This window comes from Ctenopharyngodon idella, chromosome 10 (assembly GCF_019924925.1).
Source record: "Ctenopharyngodon idella isolate HZGC_01 chromosome 10, HZGC01, whole genome shotgun sequence".
Classification (NCBI taxonomy): domain Eukaryota; kingdom Metazoa; phylum Chordata; class Actinopteri; order Cypriniformes; family Xenocyprididae; genus Ctenopharyngodon; species Ctenopharyngodon idella.
This window is the reverse complement of record NC_067229.1, coordinates 11,061,941-11,084,999: the sequence shown is the minus strand read 5'-3', so window position 1 is coordinate 11,084,999 and position 23,059 is coordinate 11,061,941. Positions and strand designations below refer to the sequence as shown.

Genomic DNA, 23,059 nt, shown 5'->3' with positions numbered 1-23,059 from the left:
TTCTTTCATGAGCTCCTATGTACATTTCTGTACAAGGCTGAAAGTAATTGGCAGAGAGATGTTGAAAAATTCATGGTAAACACGAAAGCAAGATTGAAACCAAACCTTTTTTTTTTACTGTAAGCATTTGTGGTTGTGAATACAATATTACACAGTACGAAAGAAACAAAATCAGGATACTTCCTGTTAGATTTTTGTGTGTTACACAGAGAATTGTGTGATGTGTTTTGCAAAAAGTGTTTTATGAAATTGAAAACTAAGTCAAAGGCTGAGAATTAGTGTATGGTTTTGCAGATTTGGCGTGTGCACTCAAAAAAATGATTTTATTTAAACAACTTATTTTGATTCAACACCATTGTATTAGGTTTCTGGTTCAAATTTAATTGCTTCATGTTAAATTGACTTGAAACGATTACTTTTTGACTTAACTTGATGTTTTCATATTGAAATAACATGTTTCAATCAAGTATACTCAACCAGGACTCAATCAAACAGGAGTTTCGCTTCCCATCATGCTTTGCAAAGGCGCTGATCTGGGAGAGTAAATTTTGAAATAAAGTGTTATTTTAAGCAGTTTTTAGCAACATGAGAAAATGGAGACACTTTTTAATGTTTACTGTTCTATTATGTTGGTATTTAAAAGTTTCTGTTATGTTAATAGTTTTGGGGTTACTATTGTGGTGAAGTGTAGAACATGTGCTTGGGTTGAGGACCTGCTAACAACAATTAAAGTTGTTTTAATAATAAAAACAACTATTTTGGGCATGCCATAGATGGCGTAAAAACCATCTTCTGGCTAACACCTAACAATAAGAGTCTTTACAGAGTAAAGATTTTGTAAAAGTTGTGGAAATAGTTCTTGAACACATCCACTAAATAAACTAATCAATTAAACGTAATGGTTTTGGACAAAATTAAGAATGTTAACCTGATTCAACTAAATGGCATTGAGTTAACCTTATGTAATAAATTTAAGTTAACTGAAATAAATAATGTTAATTAAATGCAGCATAACCAAGTTACATAAAAAAATTGAGTAAATCCAACGTATCATTTGAGTGTCAGGTTTCAGAAATTGTGTAGCCTATCTATGTGTCTATCTATCTATCTATCTATCTATCTATCTATAGGCCTGTGTGTGTGTGTGTGTGTGTGTGTGTGTGATATTTCATTTTTATATACTGCTCTCTCTCTCTCTCTCACACACACACACACACACACACACTCTTAACTCTTCTTCTTTCTCTTTCATTCTCTCTGTGTGTGCTTGTCTGTGGCGAACCCACCTCCAATTTAATTCAATTCAATTACTCCAGCTTCTCTTCCCATCCATGATAACTCAGGTCACACATAAGCTTTTTCAAAATTCACAGACTATTAATTACAACCCACAGTTCTTGAAAATAACTCGCAGAATGAAAGTGATAACTTATTGATTTCAGACTATGGAGTCTTTCGTCTTAGTTGTTGGGTTAATTTAGAAGATTACTGAGGCAAGAATTGTACTGTTTTGCCTTGAGGAGCAAACAGTCTGAAATTTATTTGTACAAACTTTGTGCATCAAATCAACAACAGATTAATTAAGTAAAAATGCAGTACTTTGATAGTCTTTTTAAAGTGAAATAGACATGCAAACTGGAGGCCAAGGGAGACTTCAAGTGAAGAGGCACGGCACAGTCCTGTGGACGAAAGATGCAAGTTTATCCTTCATGACCAAGATTAAAACCTTTGTGAACAATAGTTCGGTCTTTATCAAAACCTGCTGAACCCTCCCAATCAATTACATTTGAGCCTTATTATTGACCACAATGGAAAGATTATGCATGATGGTCTATCTATCTTTTTTTTTTTTTTTTTTCAAGTTTTCTTATCTGAAATTGACTTGAAATACCTCCCACACTGTTTTCTCATTCCTGAGCACTAAAGGTTATTCACTGTACACAGTTCATAAAATGGCAAAGAAAAAATGAAGTTGACATTTATGCATTGATTCATTCGTATGATCCACACAGACTGCTGCTTTCATAGCCTATTCATTTGTGCATCTCTCTTAGAGATGATAACAAAGTGCCTTTACATTGATGGGTCTTGCATCAAGGATGATCATATTTGTTTTTACTGCGATGTGTTGTTCACCTGTTCTTCTCATCTGCATTGGCCTCATTCTGTCTCTCGTGACATACAAATTGTGCTGAAAGGCATTTATGTGTTGACGTCAAGAGTTGAAGACAGAGAGCTGTCCTTTTTATAATATGTATTTTAGAACATTTATTGGAAAAAACAATGCAAACTGATGGTTGAAAGACATTTCAACATAATGTGATTTTATTGAAAAAGCATGACTGTTATCAAAAGCAATTTATGCACACTAACTTTTTCTTAGTCGATAAAAAAATTACTTCAGCCTTCATATTAATACCCCTAAAGCAAAACTGTCTTCAAAAGGAAAAGACAAACACAAGGCTCTCCTTTAGAACAAACTTGCTGAAGGACTCAAAAGGTAAAATTAATGAAGTGGAATGAACAGATTTTGTATTATTATTCACCTCAGATGTATTGCAAGTAGAGCAGAAATGGTTCAAACTTGTAGTGATAGCTATAATATATAGGTTGCAGTGGAGTCCAAAAGTCTGATGTCATATCTGGGATGTTTATCATTAATATTTAATAACCTTTAATTTGTAAATAATAAAAAAGTAAAATAAATATCAAACCTATGCTAATTCGTTTGTACAAACGGTCAGTTTAATATTTTTTTAATTTAATTTCTCACTCAAATTGCTATTACACTATTTTTATACACATCTTATTACACGGCTCTCTGGAATAATTGATTATGATTGGTCGATTGTGTCATCCAGCTGCCTGATATTTTTCACTGCAACGCTGAATATCATTCCGCTCATTCGCGTAAATGTAACCGGCGCTACTTTCATGTCTCTCTTATCGCACCGCGGACTCTCGTTTCATACAAACGCAACTGCCGCCATTTTGCGCCTCGACTGTAGCGAGAATTACCTCAGAAGCCTAATATTGCAGTAGGCCTTTTACAATATTACAGCAATATTCTTGGAGATAACAAACCTACAGGTAAGCTTTTAAAATAATTTAATATCAATCTTACATGTCGTAGTCGGTTAACAAACACGATAATGTAGCCTGCAGTCAACCATTAGGCTTTCGCAAAAAGAGCCCTTATTTGAAAACAGGAGCATTTCATTTGGACCCCACTGCATTTTAACGAAAAAGAAAGATTATGCGCTTCTTAAATGTCAAGGTTAAAAACAAGAAAAATAAGCACTTCCTTCATTCCAAATGAACAGATAAAATTGGACTTATTATTTTATCCGAAGTTTGATAAATAAGTAGATAGCGTATCTCTTAAAGATTACTTTAGAAAGAAGGAAAAAATAGCTTCCAGCCATCTGTTGGCTGGCTCCCGTCTTCAAAAGCGCTGTTAAAGGAGTTTTGACAAATCCCCGGGTAAATCCCCTTATGCCCTTCACATATCATCAGCATGAGGACTCCGCCTTGAGCCACGTCGTGGATTCAAGGTCACCGTCTCTACATGCCCAGTGATGGGGTCTCCATGGTGATGGTCGTCATGCTGGTCTAAACTGTGGTTGTGAAATTCGGAGTCGTAATTAGTGAACTCTGGTCTCCTGTGAAGTCTTCCCAGCAGCGACGCTATCTCCTCCATACTTTTATCCTCAGAGAAGCGCAGGGGGATTTTGGGGTCCTCTGTCACTGAGTACGGATACTCGAGGGTGCGCAGCACGCGGGAAGACTGGAGGTTGCGCAGTGACCGTGACTGAACTGCAAGGGGTTAAAGAAAATGTAAGAAAGATACTTAATACTTCTTGTGAAAAGTGTGTCTTTGCTATCCTTCTTTAAAACAAACGCCACTTGATTTGATATTTTATTAGGCTATATAAAGGAGTTTCTTCAAATGTGGGCACTTTTGGCCCTGTGGACGTTTGGACAATAAATGTAAACTCTGACTAGTTTATGTAATTATTCTACTAATAATCTCCAAACGTGTATATAAATAAATACAGAGAGATTTCTGTAATGTTTGTTCCCAGTCTTCCCATCACAGTGTCATCACAAATCATTTAATAATATTCTGTGATATAAATTACATTTGTGTTATTTGGAATAAGATGGCAGACTCATTTGTCTTGATAAGGCTAATTTCAGTGCTAGTATTTCATGTTTTGTAAATAAATAAAAAAAAAAAAATAAAAAAAAAGGTGTTTTCACTCTTTTGCATTATTTGGAAGTGCATAAATGTTCACAATGTTATATTTACCTCGATTTCTCTTTATTTTCTTCACACATTATGTCTCATATGTCATCTCAAGCTCTTCACTGACACTGTTGTCTACTTGGTAATCATTTACACTAAATTAAAAAAAACTATTGGAAATAAAATTGTTTGGGGTTAGATAAATGTAGCCAGTAGTTTATAACAAAAAAAAATTATAGAAAACATTTTTATACAATAAATATTAAAATTGTTTATTATTATTTCATATTTGTTTAGATTATATCAAGGTTATAACCATGGAATTCATAATTTTATAATGGATTTTCAAGGCTAAAACAAAAAAATCTGTACATAAAGGGCATTTGAAAAGTAGCAAAAAATTATTTACAAAAGCATGCTTACATTTTCCAAGTTTTGATGTGACCTTCATTGACCAAAAATGTTGAAATCTATTTTTTATAAACCTTTAGGACATAAAAGTGCCTAAATTTGAAGAAACACCCATGTGCAAAGACATTCATACACTTTTTAACAAATACATATTGTCAGTCCTTCAGAATCAAACTCGTGACTTTAGAAATGCACAGTCTACTTCCTGTAGCTGGTCAATGCCAGTTATTTTAAGTCTGTGGATGAAATAAACACAGTCGAGTCACGCTTTGACACATTGTACCCTGTTTTTTTTTTTTTTTTCTCCCTTAACTTCAGCCACACACTTCAAAAGGGCTGCGGAGCTAAACAGGACACTAATCGAACAAGACTGTGACCAAGTGCAGCAAACTTTAACCATGACCTACGCTTAGCCTGCAAAATAAGAATTGATTCCCTTCAGAAACACTGACAGCAGTTTGATGAGGACAAATTACAGCTTTTCTTCCACGCTGTTGATTCAACGTGTGGAAAACATGACTAAGCTGTTTGCCATTCTTCTAGTCTGCGTCACCTCCCTCAGTCCTTCCAATAGCTGTCACAAGTCTTCAGCCCAAGCCTAATGGCTTGTCAACCAAATGATACATTACACAGATTCAAGAACCCCTTACTCTTCAAGCATGAAATTTTCCTCTCAAGTTAGCGGCCACAGGATAATATAAGGTAGTTGTAATGGGTTTTTCCCCACAAGGACTGGATGGAGGAGATATTTCGGCCAGAAAACTCACCTCTCAGTGGGCTGAAGTCTCCGTGCTGGCTGACCTTGGTATCTGTGAAGGGCTTAAGACTGGGCAGCAGAATCAAGGTGAATGACAGAAGCAGCACCTAAGGGACAGAGGCAGATGGAAGGCTTGAGCGTAGCGACACGGACAGCCATTAGTGAAGCACAACTTTGGTGTAACGTCCGTTTGTGAGGTATGTTTTCAAGTAGCTGTAGATAAGAGTTCTTTGTTCTGTGATTAGATTACTGGGTTCCCCTGCCTCCTTCATGTTGGGGAACACTGATGATTGCTTTAAGAGCATTTTTTCAGTCAATGTCTAGTACTGCCTCATAAAAGACAGTGAAATGTACTATATTGTGAAACATCAGTACATTAACTTTTTACATTTAGAGAATTGAAGTCAACCAGAACTGGCATTTTCAACTAATGTTACTATAGCGAAGATAAATTTTCAGCAGCCATTACTCCAGTCTTTAATCTCACATGATACTTCAGAATACAGTTATGCTTCATGCTTAATATTTTTGTGGAAACTGTGATACATTTTGATACAGATTGTTTGATGAATAAAGTTCAAAATAAATGCAAAGTTTTGGCATGAAACTCTAGATGGCGCTGGCTCATAGGTCCTTAACTCATTTGGTAGCGATCACATCATTATCTACATAGCGCAGCTGATTGGTTGCTGTGGTATCAGCGGCCAATGAGCTTGCTGCTCAATCATTGCTCAAATGTAGGCGCGCAGCAAGTGCACTCATAATAGGCCCTGTCCCAAATGGCACACTAAACCCTCACGGTCTTCCTCTGAGTCCGCACTTTCACGACGTAATGTCGCTTTGACTGCCGGGTAAAGTCCTCTGCGTAGCTCACAGTCTTGCCTCTGTCATTGCTATGCATGGATGCATAGCAATGACAGACGCCACAGGAGCGCAAGCACTTTAGAAAGGAGGATAAAGCGGCGCGGCCATGCTTTCCACTATGCTTTTCTGCATGCTTTTCCACTAACATGTAATTTACTAGAGGTTCTGACAAAATATTAATTGCTGGACTCTAATTGCTGGATAAATGTTTAATTAATTTTGAATGGATTATTTAAAAAAAAAAAATGGTTTTAAATGAATTCAATGACTCATTAATAAATACTTGTTTCATTACTTGATGAAGCAGTGTTTTTGAACGAATCATTTGAATGATTCAAAGACAAATACATCTTTTAACAGTCATGGCTCAGCGCGGCAGCATAAACACAGATTTGAAAGTTCAAGTATGATATGTCAAAGATTTAATAGACATGGGCGAATTGTTGTCATTAATAAAATAAGATTGCGTGGGTGTTTGAATCGAGATTGTGATCTTTTTACGATTAATTATGCAGCTCTAGTATGTTATATGTGCAGCAGCAGCATGTCTTACATGCTCACAACAAGTCTGCGAATGTATTGGCAGTAGCAAGTCTCTGTACTTGCTCTGCAGCAGCAGCAGCAGCAATAATAAACAGCAGAAGATCTATTCCACCAAGACCAAATACATTACATTGCCATATCCATTACCATGCCAATCTCTCAGTATTTATTTGAAATAGAAATCTTTTGTAACATTGTCATTACTGTCTCTTTTGATCAATTTAATGTACCCTTGCGTGATAATAGTATTCATTTCAGAGAAAAAGAATTTTTAATAAGAAAACAATTTTATCTGTTTGCAATCCTAAAAAAGTCAGTGTTGCTTACCAGAATTTTTTTTTTTTTTTTTTTATTAATGTTTACTAAATTTGACAAATTTAATTCTGTTTTCTAAAGACTGGAAATAAGTGTGATTATTTTATAATCTTGACAGAAATATTTTGTAATAGTAAGAAATATAAACTGAAAAAAATTATTTCTCTCCTTATAGTGAGATAATATTGTATTTGTATTGCATCTTTTTAGGGAATTTTCCTTGGTTCTGCTACTTTTGGATTGCTTATAGTAGGTTAGAATAAAATGTACTGATAAATAATTCAAAATAAGACCAAGAATGTGTTGATTTGAAGATTTTTGTGGTTAATACACATTGACATGAGCTGAAATAAAACAACGGCAAGTGCCAGAGAAAACACCATGTGTTATGTATGTATCTAGTGTGTGTTTTTAAAAGCCCAAAGCATGATTACTGTATGCCTGTATCTTTCATGTGCTAATATTGCTTCTTTTAACCCTCACCAGAATGCAGGTCCCAGTCTGGGCCAGTTTGTTGGATCCGTTCATGACCATCGCCTGGAGCCGACGAAGTTGTTCCATCAGGGAGCTGATGATGGAGAGAGCGGGGTAAAAAGTTCAATTTCAGGGCCTGTATGGAGTGTAAAGATTACCGAGTAAATGATTCTCTCACATGTTGCATTTCTCCAGCTGGAAGACTTTCCTCTGCAGCTCCTGGTTGTGTGCACTGCATGCCGCCATCCTATGAAAACAAATTTCCCATAAGAACCATGTAAAAGAAAACAGGTTGTAATCAAATCCACTCTCAAGCCAACTGTCAGACACAGCTGTAAACTTCCACCTGGTATGATGCCAGGGGGGGTTGTGTTCAGTAGCTGTAAATTTCATCAACTTAGATTATGATTTTTTCCCTCTGTGATTCGATGCACGTAGCATCAGCTTTTGCTTCATTTGTTTGAACACAACAGTCAGTACCTGCTCTCCAGGCCGTCGATGTATTCTTTCTTCTTCTTCCTGCTCTCTTGGGCCGACTGCTTGTTGCGGATCTTTCGGCGGATTTTCTTCAGAATCCTTTCCTCGTACTTGATCACGGGAGGGAAGCAGAAACATTGAGCTACAAAGATAAATGACTGTGCTCTACTATTATGGTGTAATTGCCAGCTGAAGGTACCTTGGTGAGCGGGAACTGATTTGGCAGAGTCACTCCTTCCTTGGCAAGTAGTCGTTTCTCATCCTCTGTGAGAACCAGCTCCTGGTAGGACTGCTGGGACACCTTTGTGGTCTGCAATATCAATCGGACATGAAAGTAACAAATCCAATCAACATTTCTATGTGCCTGATGGTCAGAATCCTATCGAGTTCAGCTTTTATCTGCTCTAAAGTTCACCTTTTCCCTATTCTGCCTTGTGTATTTTACCTAGCTTCACGCCTGAGTGCAAACTCACAGGCTCTGGTGTGCCAGATAGCAGCAGGTCCTTGACAGTTAGGGGGAATCCACTGGTCGGTTGTTCCTGTGGCGTTTCAGATGCACGCTGTATCCCTCCAGCCCTGTCTGGGTAGAAGCCAGTCTCCCAGCCATCTGCGGCAACAGATAATACTATTTATCCTCCTTTGTTTGTGTGTGGAGAGATTCACACATCTCAGGAATAGGGGCTTATCTTCAGAAAGTGTACCAAACCAATGCACAATGCAGTGAATTAATAATAAGTGGGAGGCTAATCATCTGTTTACAGTGTGAATCAATCTAAAGTCACCAGGAAGGTTTGCTTCACGAATACGTGATACTCACTGAAATCAAATGGGAAGTTTGTGTCGAGATTGTGTTGCATCTGGGATATGACGATGCAAGGCTCTACCGGGGGGCTTGTGTTTGGTGGCGGACTGTCGATGTGATCCGAATGAGGGTCTTCGCTGATTCCGCTGTCACTAGGAGAGGGCGACCAAACTGGAGACCCCGAAACAGAGTCGGACCCACCTAAAAGTGCATTGAAGAAGTCCTTGTTTCCCTGGGCAGGCATCATCATCTGTCAATTGAAAATACAGGATGGTGGAGGTGAGATAATAAATTCTTTCTTCTGCAGAACACAGAAGACAATATTTTGAAGAACTGTTTTTGTCTATACAATAAAAGTAAATGGAGTCCAAATTGACTTTCATTGTTTGGACAAAAACAGTTCTTCAGAATATTTGTGTTCCGCAGAAGAAATAAAGTCAAACAGGTTTGGAATGACATGAGAGTGAGTAAATGATAACAATGAACAATTTTGCGTGAATTATCCCTTTAACATGCCATGTTAAAATCCGGAAAACTGAAGAAACTCGAAGGAAGCCGGACTTTGTTGACTTAGACTTACATGAGGATCTTGAACTGGCCAAAGCTGATCGATTTGTTGTCCCATGTTCTCATGCCGTAGGATACCATCATTCTTATCGAAGAGCAAATCGAGCAGTTCTAACCCCTCACCGCCCTATGACACATTGAATATATTTGCTGTTTAATTCATCTGTTGTCAGTGGGATTCAATGGAAATAGAAAATAGACGAAAGCACCGAAAACAGTTTAAAGCAAGCAAATGTTGAAACGAGAAGACGGAACAGATAACTTTTCCATTTTTCTGAACTTTGCTCTATATGAGATATTGCACATGCAGGTTAGATAACGTAGACTATGTTTAATACTAATTTCTCTTTTCTAGCATGCAAATCTAATCAGAATTCAAAACATTAGGACTTACCTGGTCTGAATAGTGCTCCATTACTCTGACCCAGGGGTAAAGCAGTCTAAAATATCCTTGAAAAAACGCCAAAAATGGGACAAAACCAAAACATCTGTCAGTAGGTTGTCCTGACTCTGTCTGTGTCACTCTGCTCACCCAGGACAAAGTTCGAACTCCAACGCAACAGTCAGGTCATCATCCTGTGGGCTGCATTTGATTGGCTGTTCTTTGTAGGGATGTAAATTAAAAGGGCAATCTCACCTCTAAAAATGATGGCGGAATCATGTTGTTTTACATACACTGCCAGAAGAAGGTACAATTTTTGCACTTTTTTTCCCTGACAGTGTACCATACTTACCTATCTTATCCCTGGGGAAAAAAAAAAAAAAAAAAAAAAAAAACATTCCTCAAAGTTGCTTCAATGTTTCAATGCACTTTCAAGTATGTGCCTCAGACATTTGTTATGGGACAACACCTAATCCATAGTTCAAAGGTCATATTTTCCTTTCTGTCTGAGGTAATGTGACCGTTTACACAGTTGTGATAATCCAGAAAGACAATATACATAATAAACATTATTATGATGATTATTAGTCTTAGAATGTAATTATTTTAGTTTATTTAATTCATTGTTTTTAAATGGTTAAAATCTGTTTATATTTGAGTTATGAATATACATTATTTTTATGTTTTATAACATGAAGAATAATGTGAAGTGACATGTAGCTAAGTATGGCGTCCCATACTTGGGATTTGTGCTCTGTATTTCACCCATCCAAGTGCACACACACACAATAAACACACCTGGAGCAGTGGGCAGCCATTTTTTGCTGCGGTGCCCAGAGAATGATTGGGGGTTAGGTGCCACCTCAGTTGTGGGTAATGAGAGTGGAAGAGAGTGCTGTTCATTCACTCCCCCCACCTACATTTCCTGCTGGTTCTGAGACTCGAACCTGCGACCTTCGGTTTACAAGCCTGACTCTCTAACCATTGCCCCCATTATTAAATACACTACTTCTCTGACTTCACCAGATTGTTTTATTATTATTGAATAATTTTAATTATTATCAATTATAGTTTTATCAAAAATTATACAACTCTGACTTCACTGTTTCAATTGATTGACTGACTGACTGACTGACTGACTGATTGATTGATTGATTGATTGTCTTTACAAGACTTAACTCTTATATAAGATTTAAATTTATTTATTTATTTTTGAATGGTAAAGACCTGTTCGCATCCTGTTCTTGACATCGGAGCTGTTTTGAGTCACACAAGAACGGCTATCATCTCATCAGGCACAGTGTGTCCTCTCTTAAAGCAAGTACATCTCCATCAACTCTTATTTGAAGGCTGTTTCATCACTTGCCACATAAAACTTGAGGCTGAACAGGCCCATCCAACTTTGAAAGCTATCGTGATTTACGAGGAGTCATCTATTGTTTAGGCTGTAGCATTAAAAAATCATTTGTCATTCTCAGAGTGGATTGGATTTTTGTTTAAATTTACCCGAGCTGCTTCTTTGTTTACTGTTCGTATAAGCAAGCACGGATGCAGTCATCCATTAAGGCACAATGTCATTTGTATGCAGGAAACTTTAAACAGGCATTAATGTCAACATCGGATTCAGGTATTTGTCCACTGTGCTTACTCACCATCAAAGTTAGCAGTGTCAGGCACACAGTTCAAAGCATCAGCTGCCTTTTTAAATATCATTCACGTACCTCTCCACAAGAGACATAATTATGGCAGAATTCCGACATGGAGTTTCAATTTCAGGGAATGTTTGAAGGAAAACTCAAGGACAAACAGTTCTCCTGTTTCCCTTCTCTTCTTCATCAATGTCTTTTCCTTATAAAAGCATTGTTTGCTAAGACGAAAAAGCCCTTTTGAGACATCACAGTTAGGCAAAAATCAATGTCAAACTAAGAGGCTTTGAATATGCTGTGCAGATTTTCTGTACCATTTCAGTTAAGCCCTAATGACTCCGACAAGGACATCTGCTGCTTTACAAGAATAGCGGGAAAACCTGTCACCCACATGAGATCACAACAGCAAACCACAACCATCCAATCAATTCCTGATGGATTAATCAAATCCCACCCTACATTTTTACTTGTTCGAGATGCCATTTCATTTAGATATACGTCACAGTAGGGAAGAAAGACTGGTTGTGTCCGAAAGCTTGGGCTGCATCCGAAATGGCATAGTCTCTTGAGTAGGTACTTTAGTAATTACTACACGATCGCTAAAAAAGTATGTTCTACAGGGTCATTCCATGTCAACTCAACCAGAGGTTCCCGGCTCAAATTTTTGATTTTGTTAATATTTTTTCTGTAGAAAGACAAACATAAATAGTAATGAAAGCCAAAATTTTAAATGTCATAGATGTATATTTACTGGGTAATCCACTATTTTGTAGAGGGGGGTCAAAATGACAATTTTCACCTGAGATTTGGAGCCAATTTACAGGGGCTTAAAAATGACTTTAGAAAGATGAAAATTGTCATTTTGACCCCCCTCTACAAAATAGTAGATTACTCAGTAAATATACATCTGTGTCATTTAATATTTTGGCTTTCATCACTATTTATGTTTGTCTTTCTATAGAAAAAATATGAACAAAATCCAAAATTTGAGCGTGGGGAAGTTTCCGAAATTTGGTTGATTTGACACGGAATGACCCTATACAGTATGAATGTGTGTAGTATGAATGTAATCTGGACGTACTGTACTACATCCGCCATGTTGTCATTATCATGTGATCTACGAGTGTCAGTTGTGTCGCTTCACTGCCATTCACAAACCCTCTCTCGTGGCCTCATGGGATAGTAAAGTGTTCATCATATACACACTTCAGATTCTCGCCAGAAGAAGTAGGTCATCCAGATCCCGCCTTCTGTTTTACAAGTACTGTGAATTCAACATGCTTCTTTTGTCACATACTGTTTTTTGCCTACTATATAGTAGGGAAGTACGCGATTTCGAATGCATTCTTAGGCAGCTGACTTGTTGCCTCGCTGCCCTATCAGGCAGTGACTTGTAAGGCAGTGTTTGCGCACAAAGGTACCTCACGAAACTGATTTTAGACAGACTTTTGAGGCAGCATAATGGTGTAATAATCTACAACAAAATAGAGAGAGCTTTGGCGATAACTAAGTGAATATATAATTACTACAATACAATTTTCTCACTAGAAATTACATCAAAAGTGGAAAAAGTTAAAAACAGACATTTACACATAAACTGAACACCAACCCCTACTTTCAGATGCCATTTTTCTTTTTTAGCTTAACTGTCACAGAATGAAGCACAGGATTGTGGGATATCAAAGGCAACAAAGGATTCAAAAAATCTATCAGATGATGATATCTCAAGAGACAGGAAGTGCAGCTAACATTGGATTCTGACGTGCCTTGATGCCTTTTGGAGTGCATCCTCCCAAGGCGGCATTTTTAAGGTTTCGGAACACAGCCACACAAACTCACAACTTCTGTTTCATGGCAACTTTAAAAACACAAGTAGCAAAAAGATAGCCATATGATAAATCAAAGTTCATCATAAGTAGCATTTCCACAAGTTAAAGTAAATACTACTAAATAAAGCTGCACACTGTCATACACACAAGCACAAAAACCATCATGGTAACACATGACACTACAATAATTCAAGTAATCTATAAGGTACGAGAGGCTGTGCTGTATCGTGAATAAGTCACGGCTGAAGGGCGTTGTTAGGCACGATGTGAAGCCCCTTTCAGCCGTGACTTATTCACGATACAGCACTAGCCTCGAGTACCGTGCTTTTATAAAACGGTTACCACACAATACAAATATTAAAGCCAAAAATATGTATCAATGCAACTTTCATGACGTAAACTTTCACTAAATCCTTCCTTCCGCCGGAAAAAATAGTCCCTGACCGTGAACAGCAACAGAAGTTACATTATTACGCCATTAGATGGCAGCAAAGACTGTCTTTATGAGTGTGTCAGTCAGTAGCGAAGACTTTTACATTGAAAAGACTGAATTGTTGTGAACACGGAACAAGACGCAACTGACAAATGCTTTGACTAGTGCTGTCAGTCACGGGAAAACCCCTTAATTGTTAAAAGGACAAGATAATACATGGACATTTAAACAGATTTTTTATTATGAACATAGGACTGACCTGAAGGAAAATGCTAAATCTGAATGCAGGTAATAAACTCGCTCACTCGATCTTTTCCTCACAATACTCTTCTACATAACACAGTAAGCTTCAATTAACAATATCAATTGAGAACATATAGTTTACGTTGTTAAGAGTGGTTGCTAAGGGTGTTGTGTAGTGATTCACAGAACCGTTGGGTGAAGCGGTCATAGCTGTGTTTTATCGTGAATAAAACACAGCTATTGACCAATCAGAATCAAAGACAGGAACTAACCGTTTTATAATAAACATTAACAACACAGGATGTAACATAAAACCCTAATGTACATAACTGATAAGAAAAAGCTTATTTCAGTGAAATACCACCAAATGTGAGCTGTCACACAGCGAATTCTGGGAATGTCAATTTATGGTTTTTCACTGTAAATAATAAGATAACTTGTTCTTTTTCACTTCCAAAAACAATTTTACTGTAAAATTACATGAAATATCCCAGTAGATCTATTACAGTCTTTCACTGTATAAAGGAACCTACCATTAGGCAGTTAACAGGTTTTTACCGTAGCATTTCTACAGTCTATATTGTTTAAATTATGATCATTTTTTACAGAGCAGCATGGCAGCACTTACCTGGTGGCACTGAAAAGTATTTAAGCTCAAGCAGCAGTAACCAACATGCCTTGAATGCATCAACTGGAGAAAAAAAAAAAAAAAAATTCAGCTCACTTCATTTATTGACTGATAGGCTACTTTTTCCCCACTTAAACGGTTTGAAGGCTCATGCGCTTGACCAAGTACCACTTTTCTGTCACTTTGATTTCATCTCAAGACAGACTGATGGGGTCTTATTGTGTCGCTGTCAAAAACTGTCTGTTCTCGGTTCGGTTCAGAATGGTTGTTTTCAGTGATCCTGTGACCTTGACTTGGTTCAAACCTCTTCTGCCTCTCGTACACTAGTCCACTCTTCAGTGAAGATGTCTTCTTAACAGGTTGTTGTCACATAGACGGCAAGAGCTCACATGCATTTGTGTACCACTCTTCTCTACTTTACATGCAATCCGCGTGGGCGCTTTAGCCATCTGGATGCACCAGCCCCTCAAACCTGTAGTTGTACAGAAGCCTGCAAGACAAATAAAAATAGAGTACAAAGTGTTTAGAAATGAAACATTCTCGCTCTGAAGTGCAAAATCTGTCATAGTTGAGTGCATGCATCAAGCTGCTCTTATGCCCTTGGCTTCAAAGCAAACGCACGACCCGAGCCAAACTCTGCAATGTGCTGAATCATATATTCAGTCCAGCTGTAACATCATTTATCTAGCAGCTTTAGCGGGTTACAGGACTGACAATGAATGTGAATCTTGCAGACAGGCCCGGTTCTAAGGAGGTGTTTGTGGGGGCGAAACATCCTGAGTTTATGATGTTAAAGGGTCAGTGATGAATAAGCATGTCTGAGATGATAAAAAGGAGAACTCTTTAAAAGTGTCAAGTTCCTAGCAATGTTTTCATACATTTGAATACATTTCCAAAAAGTAATCTTAATCATTATTTTTTTTAAAAGAAGTCTTCAAACATAGCCTGTTTTTCAAGGTAAAATAAATACCATGACTTTTTAAAAACGTCATTATGTCATGAAGGGTTAGGCTACTCTGTTGGACAGTACAGACAGTAACCTTTTCATAAATAGGTCAAAATATTAAAAAACGGTCATAATACTGCATATTGGCAAAGTAGATTTAAACACATAAACAATAATGCTACAAACAATAATAATCTTTCTTTAATTTACATCCCCTTTAGAATGACCTCTACCCACATGCTGTCCCAATTACAACTGCTTGAGAAATGCAATTGGTAGGGTGTAAAACAGAAAGTCTTTTTAGAAAATACAAAAGTGAATCTAGTGATGAGGCGCCACCTGCTGGCCGAATGCTTATTTTATTTTGAATAAATATGAAGTAAACAGTTTAAGCTAAATATTTAAATGATCAATTTCCATATATAGGCTACATATAGTGAATTCTGTGTGTAAAATAAGCAATAATTTTGTAGGCATGTCAAGAGCATGTCATTTCATATATAAATAATTTGTATTTTATCTGCATTGTATACCCTGCCGCTTGATATAATTATCCGCACGTCCATTAAAACCCTATCTCGATCGACTATTAAAAAGAAAATCACTTTTCCGTCATCTTTGTCAGACAGCGATCAAGAGATTCTACACCTTTAAATTTGAGCAATGCCCCGACGTCATCACGTACAATACGTACGGCGCGCGCTTGATATATATTTATGACCATTGACGTCATCGGTCTCTTCCTTGCCTGTGCCCCAACGTGGCAAGCGGTGTGAAAAATTGGGTTCACCATTAAACGAATCCAAAAACATCAGGCAAAATGGTAAGTTAATATATGACAATATTTATTTTATGCGTTAAAAGCCTTCTAAAGTTTAACTTTTTTATCACGATTTAAGTGCTTGAATTTGACAACATTTCTGTACAAATGCTAATAAGTGTTTCAGAAGTGGCTTATTTGAATTAACTCCTGCCTAGTTCAGAAGATTGTATGGACAGTTACTGATGAAAAGAATTGTTAGATGAATTGATCTTTTCTAATTCATTGTTAGCTTGTAGTGAAATTGTGAACCTAGATTACTTTTTACCCACTGTTTTGCCTGGCTTTGTCAGCATTATGAATTCTCAGTTTTGCAAATAAAAGATTTGCACAAGATAACTATAAGTAAAAATATTTAAATGTACACTCACATAAGATGAATACCCCAGATATTTCAGTCTTCTGGAATTTCATTTTAGTGCCACCATTTTGAGATCACATGAGCTATTAGCCAGTGTTCAAGCCACTTTAAAACATCAATTCTTTTTACAGATACAACAGTCACTACTATTTGTTAGGATTTAGTACAGCAGAGACTATTATATGAATGTTTGTGCTCACATGCTGTGGTGCAACAAAGGAACGCAATATATAAAGGGGTCATTGACGAATAAGGTTTTTAAAAGTGTAAAAAAAAAAATACAATTTTTCAAACTATCTCTCCATTGTTTTTTTTTTAAGTGTTAACAATGAGATTGTGGTTTTTATAATCAACACTGCTTTTGTTTTGTTTTTTGTTTTTTAAACAAGATGGACAATATTTGTAACCAAAAAAGTCATTCGGTTTAACCAAAATTTTGGTTTTACCGAATGACCGTTTTGATTATACAGAATAACGATATCTTCAAACAGTGCTTACAGGCTGATATCTAGCTAGTTAGCTTGCTAGCTAGCAAAAGGACAATCAAACGTTTTATATTTAGTACAAGTTTTTAAAATATTAAATTTGCCATGTTTTATAGCGGTTGAACCGAATGACCTGATGTTTCAGGACATGCGTGAGCAAGTGAAAACATTAACTTTTTTTTTTTTTTTTTTTTTTTTTTTTTTTCCAAATAGTTAAGAGTTAGTTACTTTGTCTCACGACCATGTGGTCCTCTGCAGGTATCTGAATGATGTCACATCCTGTCACATGATATTGACCGCATGACTTGATCCAAAATGATCCCTTTATATTGGTTACTCCGAATGACGTCAATGAAATTAATTTTTCTGGACATTTAACAAAGCAACGGCTTCTACACATAACAAAATGGTATTAAAATTGATATGTTATAAAATATCAGAATAAAATATATATACATTTATTATATGAAGATATGTTAATCACAAATGAAATGGCTGTATTGGTCTTTGGACGGTTAAACCGAATGACTTTTTGACACTTCAAAATCTTTAAAATACCTTTTGTATGTAGCAAAATATAATTAAAACCTTCTGGATTCAATAAGAGATCTAGTTGTACTACCTTACATACTTTGGATGTCAAATCTGGTTATTATTATTATTATTATTATTAATAATAATAATAATAATAATAATAATAAGGCCTTTGGACAAAAAAAATGACCTGTCACATCATTGGCCCAAATATAGCTTTAATGTTGCTGTTACTACCTACGGTAGGTAGTCGGTATATAATCCAAAACCATTGATAGTTCTGGCATTGAGTGCATGTTAAGGAAAATATCCTTATTTAAAACTAGAAATATGCCTTATTTTGAAGTTCACATGTTTTTAAATCCGTAGGTGAACTTCACAGTAGACCAGATCCGTGGCATCATGGACAAGAAGTCCAACATCCGTAACATGTCTGTGATTGCGCACGTCGATCACGGCAAGTCCACTTTGACAGACTCGCTGGTGTCAAAAGCTGGTATCATCGCCTCATCCCGTGCTGGTGAAACCCGATTCACGGATACAAGGAAGGACGAGCAGGAGCGTTGCATCACCATCAAGTCCACGTGAGTATTAAATATTTCTGCTCTAGTAAATGTGAGTATTAAACGGTCTCCTTCAGTATTGTGGCGACTCCTAAATTTTTAATCGCTACTGTACAAACATTGAAAATTAAGTGCGTGTGTGTGAACACTTTGAGAGATTGACTTCATCACTGTTTGCCCCTACAGTGCAATCTCCATGTACTATGAGCTCAGTGACAATGATTTGGCCTTCATTAAACAATGCAAAGATGGCTCAGGCTTCCTCATCAACCTGATTGACTCCCCTGGGCATGTTGATTTCTCTTCAGAGGTTACAGCTGCGCTGCGTGTCACAGATGGAGCATTGGTGGTGGTAGATTGTGTGTCTGGTAAGTGCATAAAATGTCATTTGTTAAAATGGTTATGTTTTGGTAACTTTTGACAGTATGGTAGAAGATACGAGAGGACTAATTACTTGCATTCTGAAGTGTTGATTGATTCTGTGGAATATTTATTGAAACGTCAAAAATTGACACTTTGCCCATGCAGGTGTGTGCGTGCAGACAGAGACTGTGCTCCGACAGGCCATTGGTGAAAGGATAAAGCCAGTACTGATGATGAACAAGATGGACCGTGCCTTGCTGGAGCTACAGCTGGGCCCTGAAGAGCTTTACCAGACCTTCCAGCGCATTGTTGAGAATGTCAACGTGATCATCTCCACCTATGGTGAGGATGAGAATGGACCCATGGGTAATATTATGGTGAGTGCCTTATAGCTTGCTCATGGGACCTTTTAAATTATTATTATTTTTTTTTTTTAATATATAAATATAAAAGAACTTAGGCTTCTATGATATCCCTGGGTTTAATTTTAGATTGACTGTCCTAAATATCTTTAAATCTTATTTTTAACATCCTGCTCTTAGATTGATCCAGTAGTTGGTACTGTTGGCTTTGGATCTGGACTGCATGGATGGGCCTTCACTTTGAAGCAGTTTGCTGAGATGTACGTAATGAAGTTTGCTGCCAAAGGTGAAGCCCAGCTGGGACCAGTTGAGCGGTGCAAGAAGGTGGAGGACATGATGAAGAAGCTTTGGGGAGACAGGTGAGAAATGATGACCGAAAAGAACAACCCAACTGAATGTAATGTAGTTTCTTTATGTAACACGTGTGGCCATTTCTTGCAGGTACTTTGACCCAGCTTCTGGCAAGTTCAGCAAGTCTGCCAACTCACCAGATGGCAAGAAGCTTCCCAGGACTTTTGCTCAACTGATCCTTGACCCTATTTTCAAAGTGAGTAATCTGCACTGAGTGGCAATGTTACGTTATTCAAGCCATTAATGATGATTTAAACATTCTTCACTTTGACCTGATTTTCTTGATGAAAAATCTGTCTGATATGGCTGTTGTGAACTCTGCATAGATTTGTCTGCCATGTGCATATAGAAATTATATGGAGCTCTAACTTATCCCACTGTAGATATTTGATGCCATCATGAACTTCAAGAAGGAGGAAACTGCTAAGCTGATTGAGAAGCTGGACATTAAGCTAGATGCCGAGGACAAGGAGAAGGAGGGCAAGCCCCTGCTGAAGGCTGTGATGCGTCGCTGGCTGCCAGCAGGAGAAGCTCTACTTCAGATGATCACCATCCATCTACCCTCACCGGTTACTGCTCAGAAGTACCGCTGTGAACTGCTATATGAAGGACCTGGAGATGATGAGGCTGCCATGGGTATGTTGTGCTCATAGAATATGGAAACTGGAGAATTAACAATAATCAAAGTTTCTTTAATTGGTGATTTGTTAAAGATCAAATCGGTTTTCTCAGGCATCAAGAACTGCGACCCCAAAGCACCTCTCATGATGTACATCTCTAAGATGGTTCCGACCTCTGATAAAGGTCGTTTCTATGCCTTTGGTCGGGTCTTCTCTGGCTGTGTGTCCACTGGCCTAAAGGTTCGCATTATGGGGCCAAACTTCACTCCTGGAAAAAAAGAGGATCTTTACCTCAAACCCATTCAAAGGTTGGTTTTTAAAACCACTCTGTCACACAACAGAACTATTAGTTAAGATGGAGAACCACTTAATGGAAATGCCTTGCCTGTTTTTGTATCTTTCAGGACCATTCTGATGATGGGCCGCTATGTTGAGCCCATTGAGGATGTGCCCTGTGGTAACATTGTGGGTCTGGTAGGTGTGGATCAGTTTTTGGTAAAGACTGGAACCATCACAACTTTCGAGCAAGCCCACAATATGCGTGTGATGAAGTTCAGCGTCAGTCCTGTGGTGAGAGTGGCAGTAGAGGCCAAGAACCCTGCCGACCTCCCTAAACTGGTGGAAGGGTTGAAGCGTCTGGCCAAGTCAGATCCCATGGTGCAGTGCATCATTGAGGAGTCTGGTGAGCATATCATTGCTGGAGCTGGTGAGCTTCATTTGGAGATTTGCCTGAAGGACCTTGAAGAGGACCATGCCTGCATTCCCCTCAAGGTACCATTGACTTATCTCGAGTTGCACAATTGGGGTGATATAATATTTATTTGGTTGTTAATAAGCTGCTGTTCTTTGCAGAAATCGGATCCAGTTGTGTCCTACAGAGAGACTGTCAGTGATGAGTCCAAACAAATGTGCCTTTCCAAGTCCCCAAACAAGCACAATCGTCTCTTCATGAAAGCCCGTCCTCTGTCCGAGGGTCTTCCTGAAGATATTGATAAGGGTGAGGTCACTGCCAGGCAGGAGATGAAGGCCCGTGCTCGTTACCTTGCTGATAAGTACGAGTGGGAAGTCACAGAAGCTCGAAAGATCTGGTGCTTTGGCCCTGATGGAACTGGACCCAACGTCTTGGTGGACGTGACCAAGGGAGTCCAATACTTGAATGAGATCAAGGATAGTGTGGTGGCTGGATTTCAGTGGGCCACTAAAGAGGTAAGAAGCAAACAAATTTAAATGCTGCATATTTTTAACTAAGAGTGTCTGCTCTTGTTTCTTGAAGGCCAAGGTCACCTTACTGGAACTCTTGAGTCCTGAAGACCTTTATTAGCTGCTGTTTAAATGGGGTTCAAGAAGGTGGCCCTCCTGGTGCAAGACAACCTTGGTTTAGTTGTTTGAGTCCTAACGCAGTTTATAAGAGTGTTATGTTTTTTTTGTTTTTTTAGGGGGTCTTGTGCGAGGAGAACATGCGTGGTATTCGCTTTGATGTTCATGATGTGACCCTGCACACTGACGCAATCCACCGCGGTGGTGGCCAGATCATTCCCACAGCCCGCAGAGTGCTTTACGCCTGTCAGCTCACAGCTGAGCCCAGGCTTCTTGAGCCTGTGTACCTGGTCGAGATTCAGGTATGCCAGCGGTCATGCATGAAAGCCTAGTTTTCCTTTTGGTGTTTACCATACTTGTCATAATTGTACAACCTTTCTTCCATCCATCTACAGTGCCCAGAGTCAGTTGTTGGTGGCATCTATGGTGTACTGAACAGGAAGCGTGGGCTTGTATTTGAGGAGTCCCAGGTTATGGGAACACCTATGTTTGTGGTCAAAGCCTACCTGCCTGTCAACGAGTCATTTGGTGAGTGAAGCAGAAAGACCTTTTTGTTGTCTTCTCGTTTCAACGTGCTTTAAGTTACAAGGCCTAAACTGTCATCTTTACACAGGTTTCACAGCTGACCTTCGCTCCAACACATCCGGCCAAGCTTTCCCACAGTGTGTGTTTGACCATTGGCAGATCCTGCCTGGAGACCCCATGGAAGCTAGCTCCAAGCCTGCCCAGATTGTGGCTGACACACGAAAACGCAAGGGGCTCAAAGAAGGCATTCCAGCTTTAGACAACTACTTGGACAAATTGTAGATTTACTTGGAGAGTTGCATTCCTCTTTCTCCCTCATACAGAGGGACCAAACAAGAACACTATAGGAGATTGTTTACATTAATTCAAACCATAAAATGACCATCGTTTCTAAGATGAGCTATGCATGCATCTTTATTATGGACCAACAAGCTAACGGTGGCTTTTCTCAGTTCCTAGTGGAATTTCAAGTTGATGTTTTGTGCTAAAACTCAAATGTAATGAATTGCAAAATGTATATTTAAACTATATATTTTACAATTTATGTACTGTGTACATAGCCTGTATACTAACATGAATAATCTGTACTTGCTGTAATATTTAAAAAAAATATTGGCTATCTACCTCCAAGTTTAAATGCATTTCTGGAAAACTTGTTTGGAAGCATTTGTCTCTGCAAGACTGAAATATAAAGCAAACTTGATCAGCAATGCAATGTGTCTTGGTTTGTTTTTTTTTTCTTGTGGTTAGGTTTTGATATGCTTAAGTGAGAAAGTATGTGGGTATAATATGTAATTGCTTTGTGTTCAGTAATTATAAGTTATCTTTGGTTTACGTTTCAAATTAATGCATGCATTGTTCTAGGACTTTAGCCAGGCTAAATATAATTTGATGCATGAAAACTGAGTAACTTATTGAATGTACTGAATTTCTAACACCTCCCAGTTTTGTTTCTCCCATTTCTGCCAAGTTAAACACCGTCTACTCTTGATTAAGGTCCATTAGTTAAAATTTGATTGATTGCATGCCAACTCTAATTCACGCGGCCTGTTAAGGCAATCACTTTATTAGTACATAGTTAACGTCAAAGTATTAAACTTTAAGCACTCCCATTTGTCCCACACATTTGTGAAGAGAACAAGAATAGGCAAACATGACTGGTGCGTTGGTTTCGAAGCAGTCTGACTTGGGC

At 38.0% G+C, this 23,059-nt stretch overlaps 2 protein-coding genes and 1 non-coding gene across 5 annotated transcripts; 2 read left to right on the top strand and 1 right to left on the bottom strand.

The window, feature by feature from the left end:
• Nucleotides 1-2,291: 2,291 nt before the first annotated feature.
• creb3l3a (cAMP responsive element binding protein 3-like 3a) lies at nucleotides 2,292-10,395 on the bottom strand. The gene is made up of 10 exons (XM_051908618.1): nucleotides 9,854-10,395; nucleotides 9,473-9,586; nucleotides 8,908-9,142; nucleotides 8,564-8,697; nucleotides 8,290-8,400; nucleotides 8,094-8,200; nucleotides 7,792-7,860; nucleotides 7,623-7,707; nucleotides 5,428-5,524; nucleotides 2,292-3,816 (listed from the first exon to the last, which is right to left on the bottom strand). The coding sequence occupies exons 1-10, from the start codon at nucleotides 9,872-9,874 to the stop codon at nucleotides 3,503-3,505; spliced, it is 1,287 nt and encodes a 428-aa protein (XP_051764578.1). The 5' UTR covers nucleotides 9,875-10,395; the 3' UTR covers nucleotides 2,292-3,502.
• LOC127520480 (elongation factor 2-like) lies at nucleotides 5,576-22,577 on the top strand. 3 transcript variants are annotated; one of them, XM_051908612.1, is made up of 14 exons: nucleotides 5,576-5,614; nucleotides 7,626-7,727; nucleotides 18,136-18,350; nucleotides 18,516-18,697; nucleotides 18,858-19,069; nucleotides 19,235-19,413; nucleotides 19,496-19,601; nucleotides 19,789-20,041; nucleotides 20,138-20,333; nucleotides 20,430-20,796; nucleotides 20,878-21,231; nucleotides 21,462-21,644; nucleotides 21,738-21,870; nucleotides 21,956-22,577. In XM_051908612.1, the coding sequence occupies exons 3-14, from the start codon at nucleotides 18,169-18,171 to the stop codon at nucleotides 22,147-22,149; spliced, it is 2,541 nt and encodes an 846-aa protein (XP_051764572.1). In that variant the 5' UTR covers nucleotides 5,576-5,614; nucleotides 7,626-7,727; nucleotides 18,136-18,168; the 3' UTR covers nucleotides 22,150-22,577. The 3 variants fall into 3 exon arrangements, with proteins under 3 accessions (XP_051764572.1, XP_051764571.1, XP_051764573.1); XM_051908611.1 differs by lacking the exons at nucleotides 5,576-5,614; nucleotides 7,626-7,727 and adding an exon at nucleotides 16,226-16,389; XM_051908613.1 differs by lacking the exons at nucleotides 5,576-5,614; nucleotides 7,626-7,727 and having other exon boundaries at nucleotides 18,161-18,350; nucleotides 18,638-18,697.
• Nucleotides 19,645-19,708, top strand: LOC127521992 (small nucleolar RNA SNORD37). Its single transcript, XR_007932507.1, has one exon. It is a non-coding gene; the product is annotated as a small nucleolar RNA SNORD37 (small nucleolar RNA).
• Nucleotides 22,578-23,059: the final 482 nt, after the last annotated feature.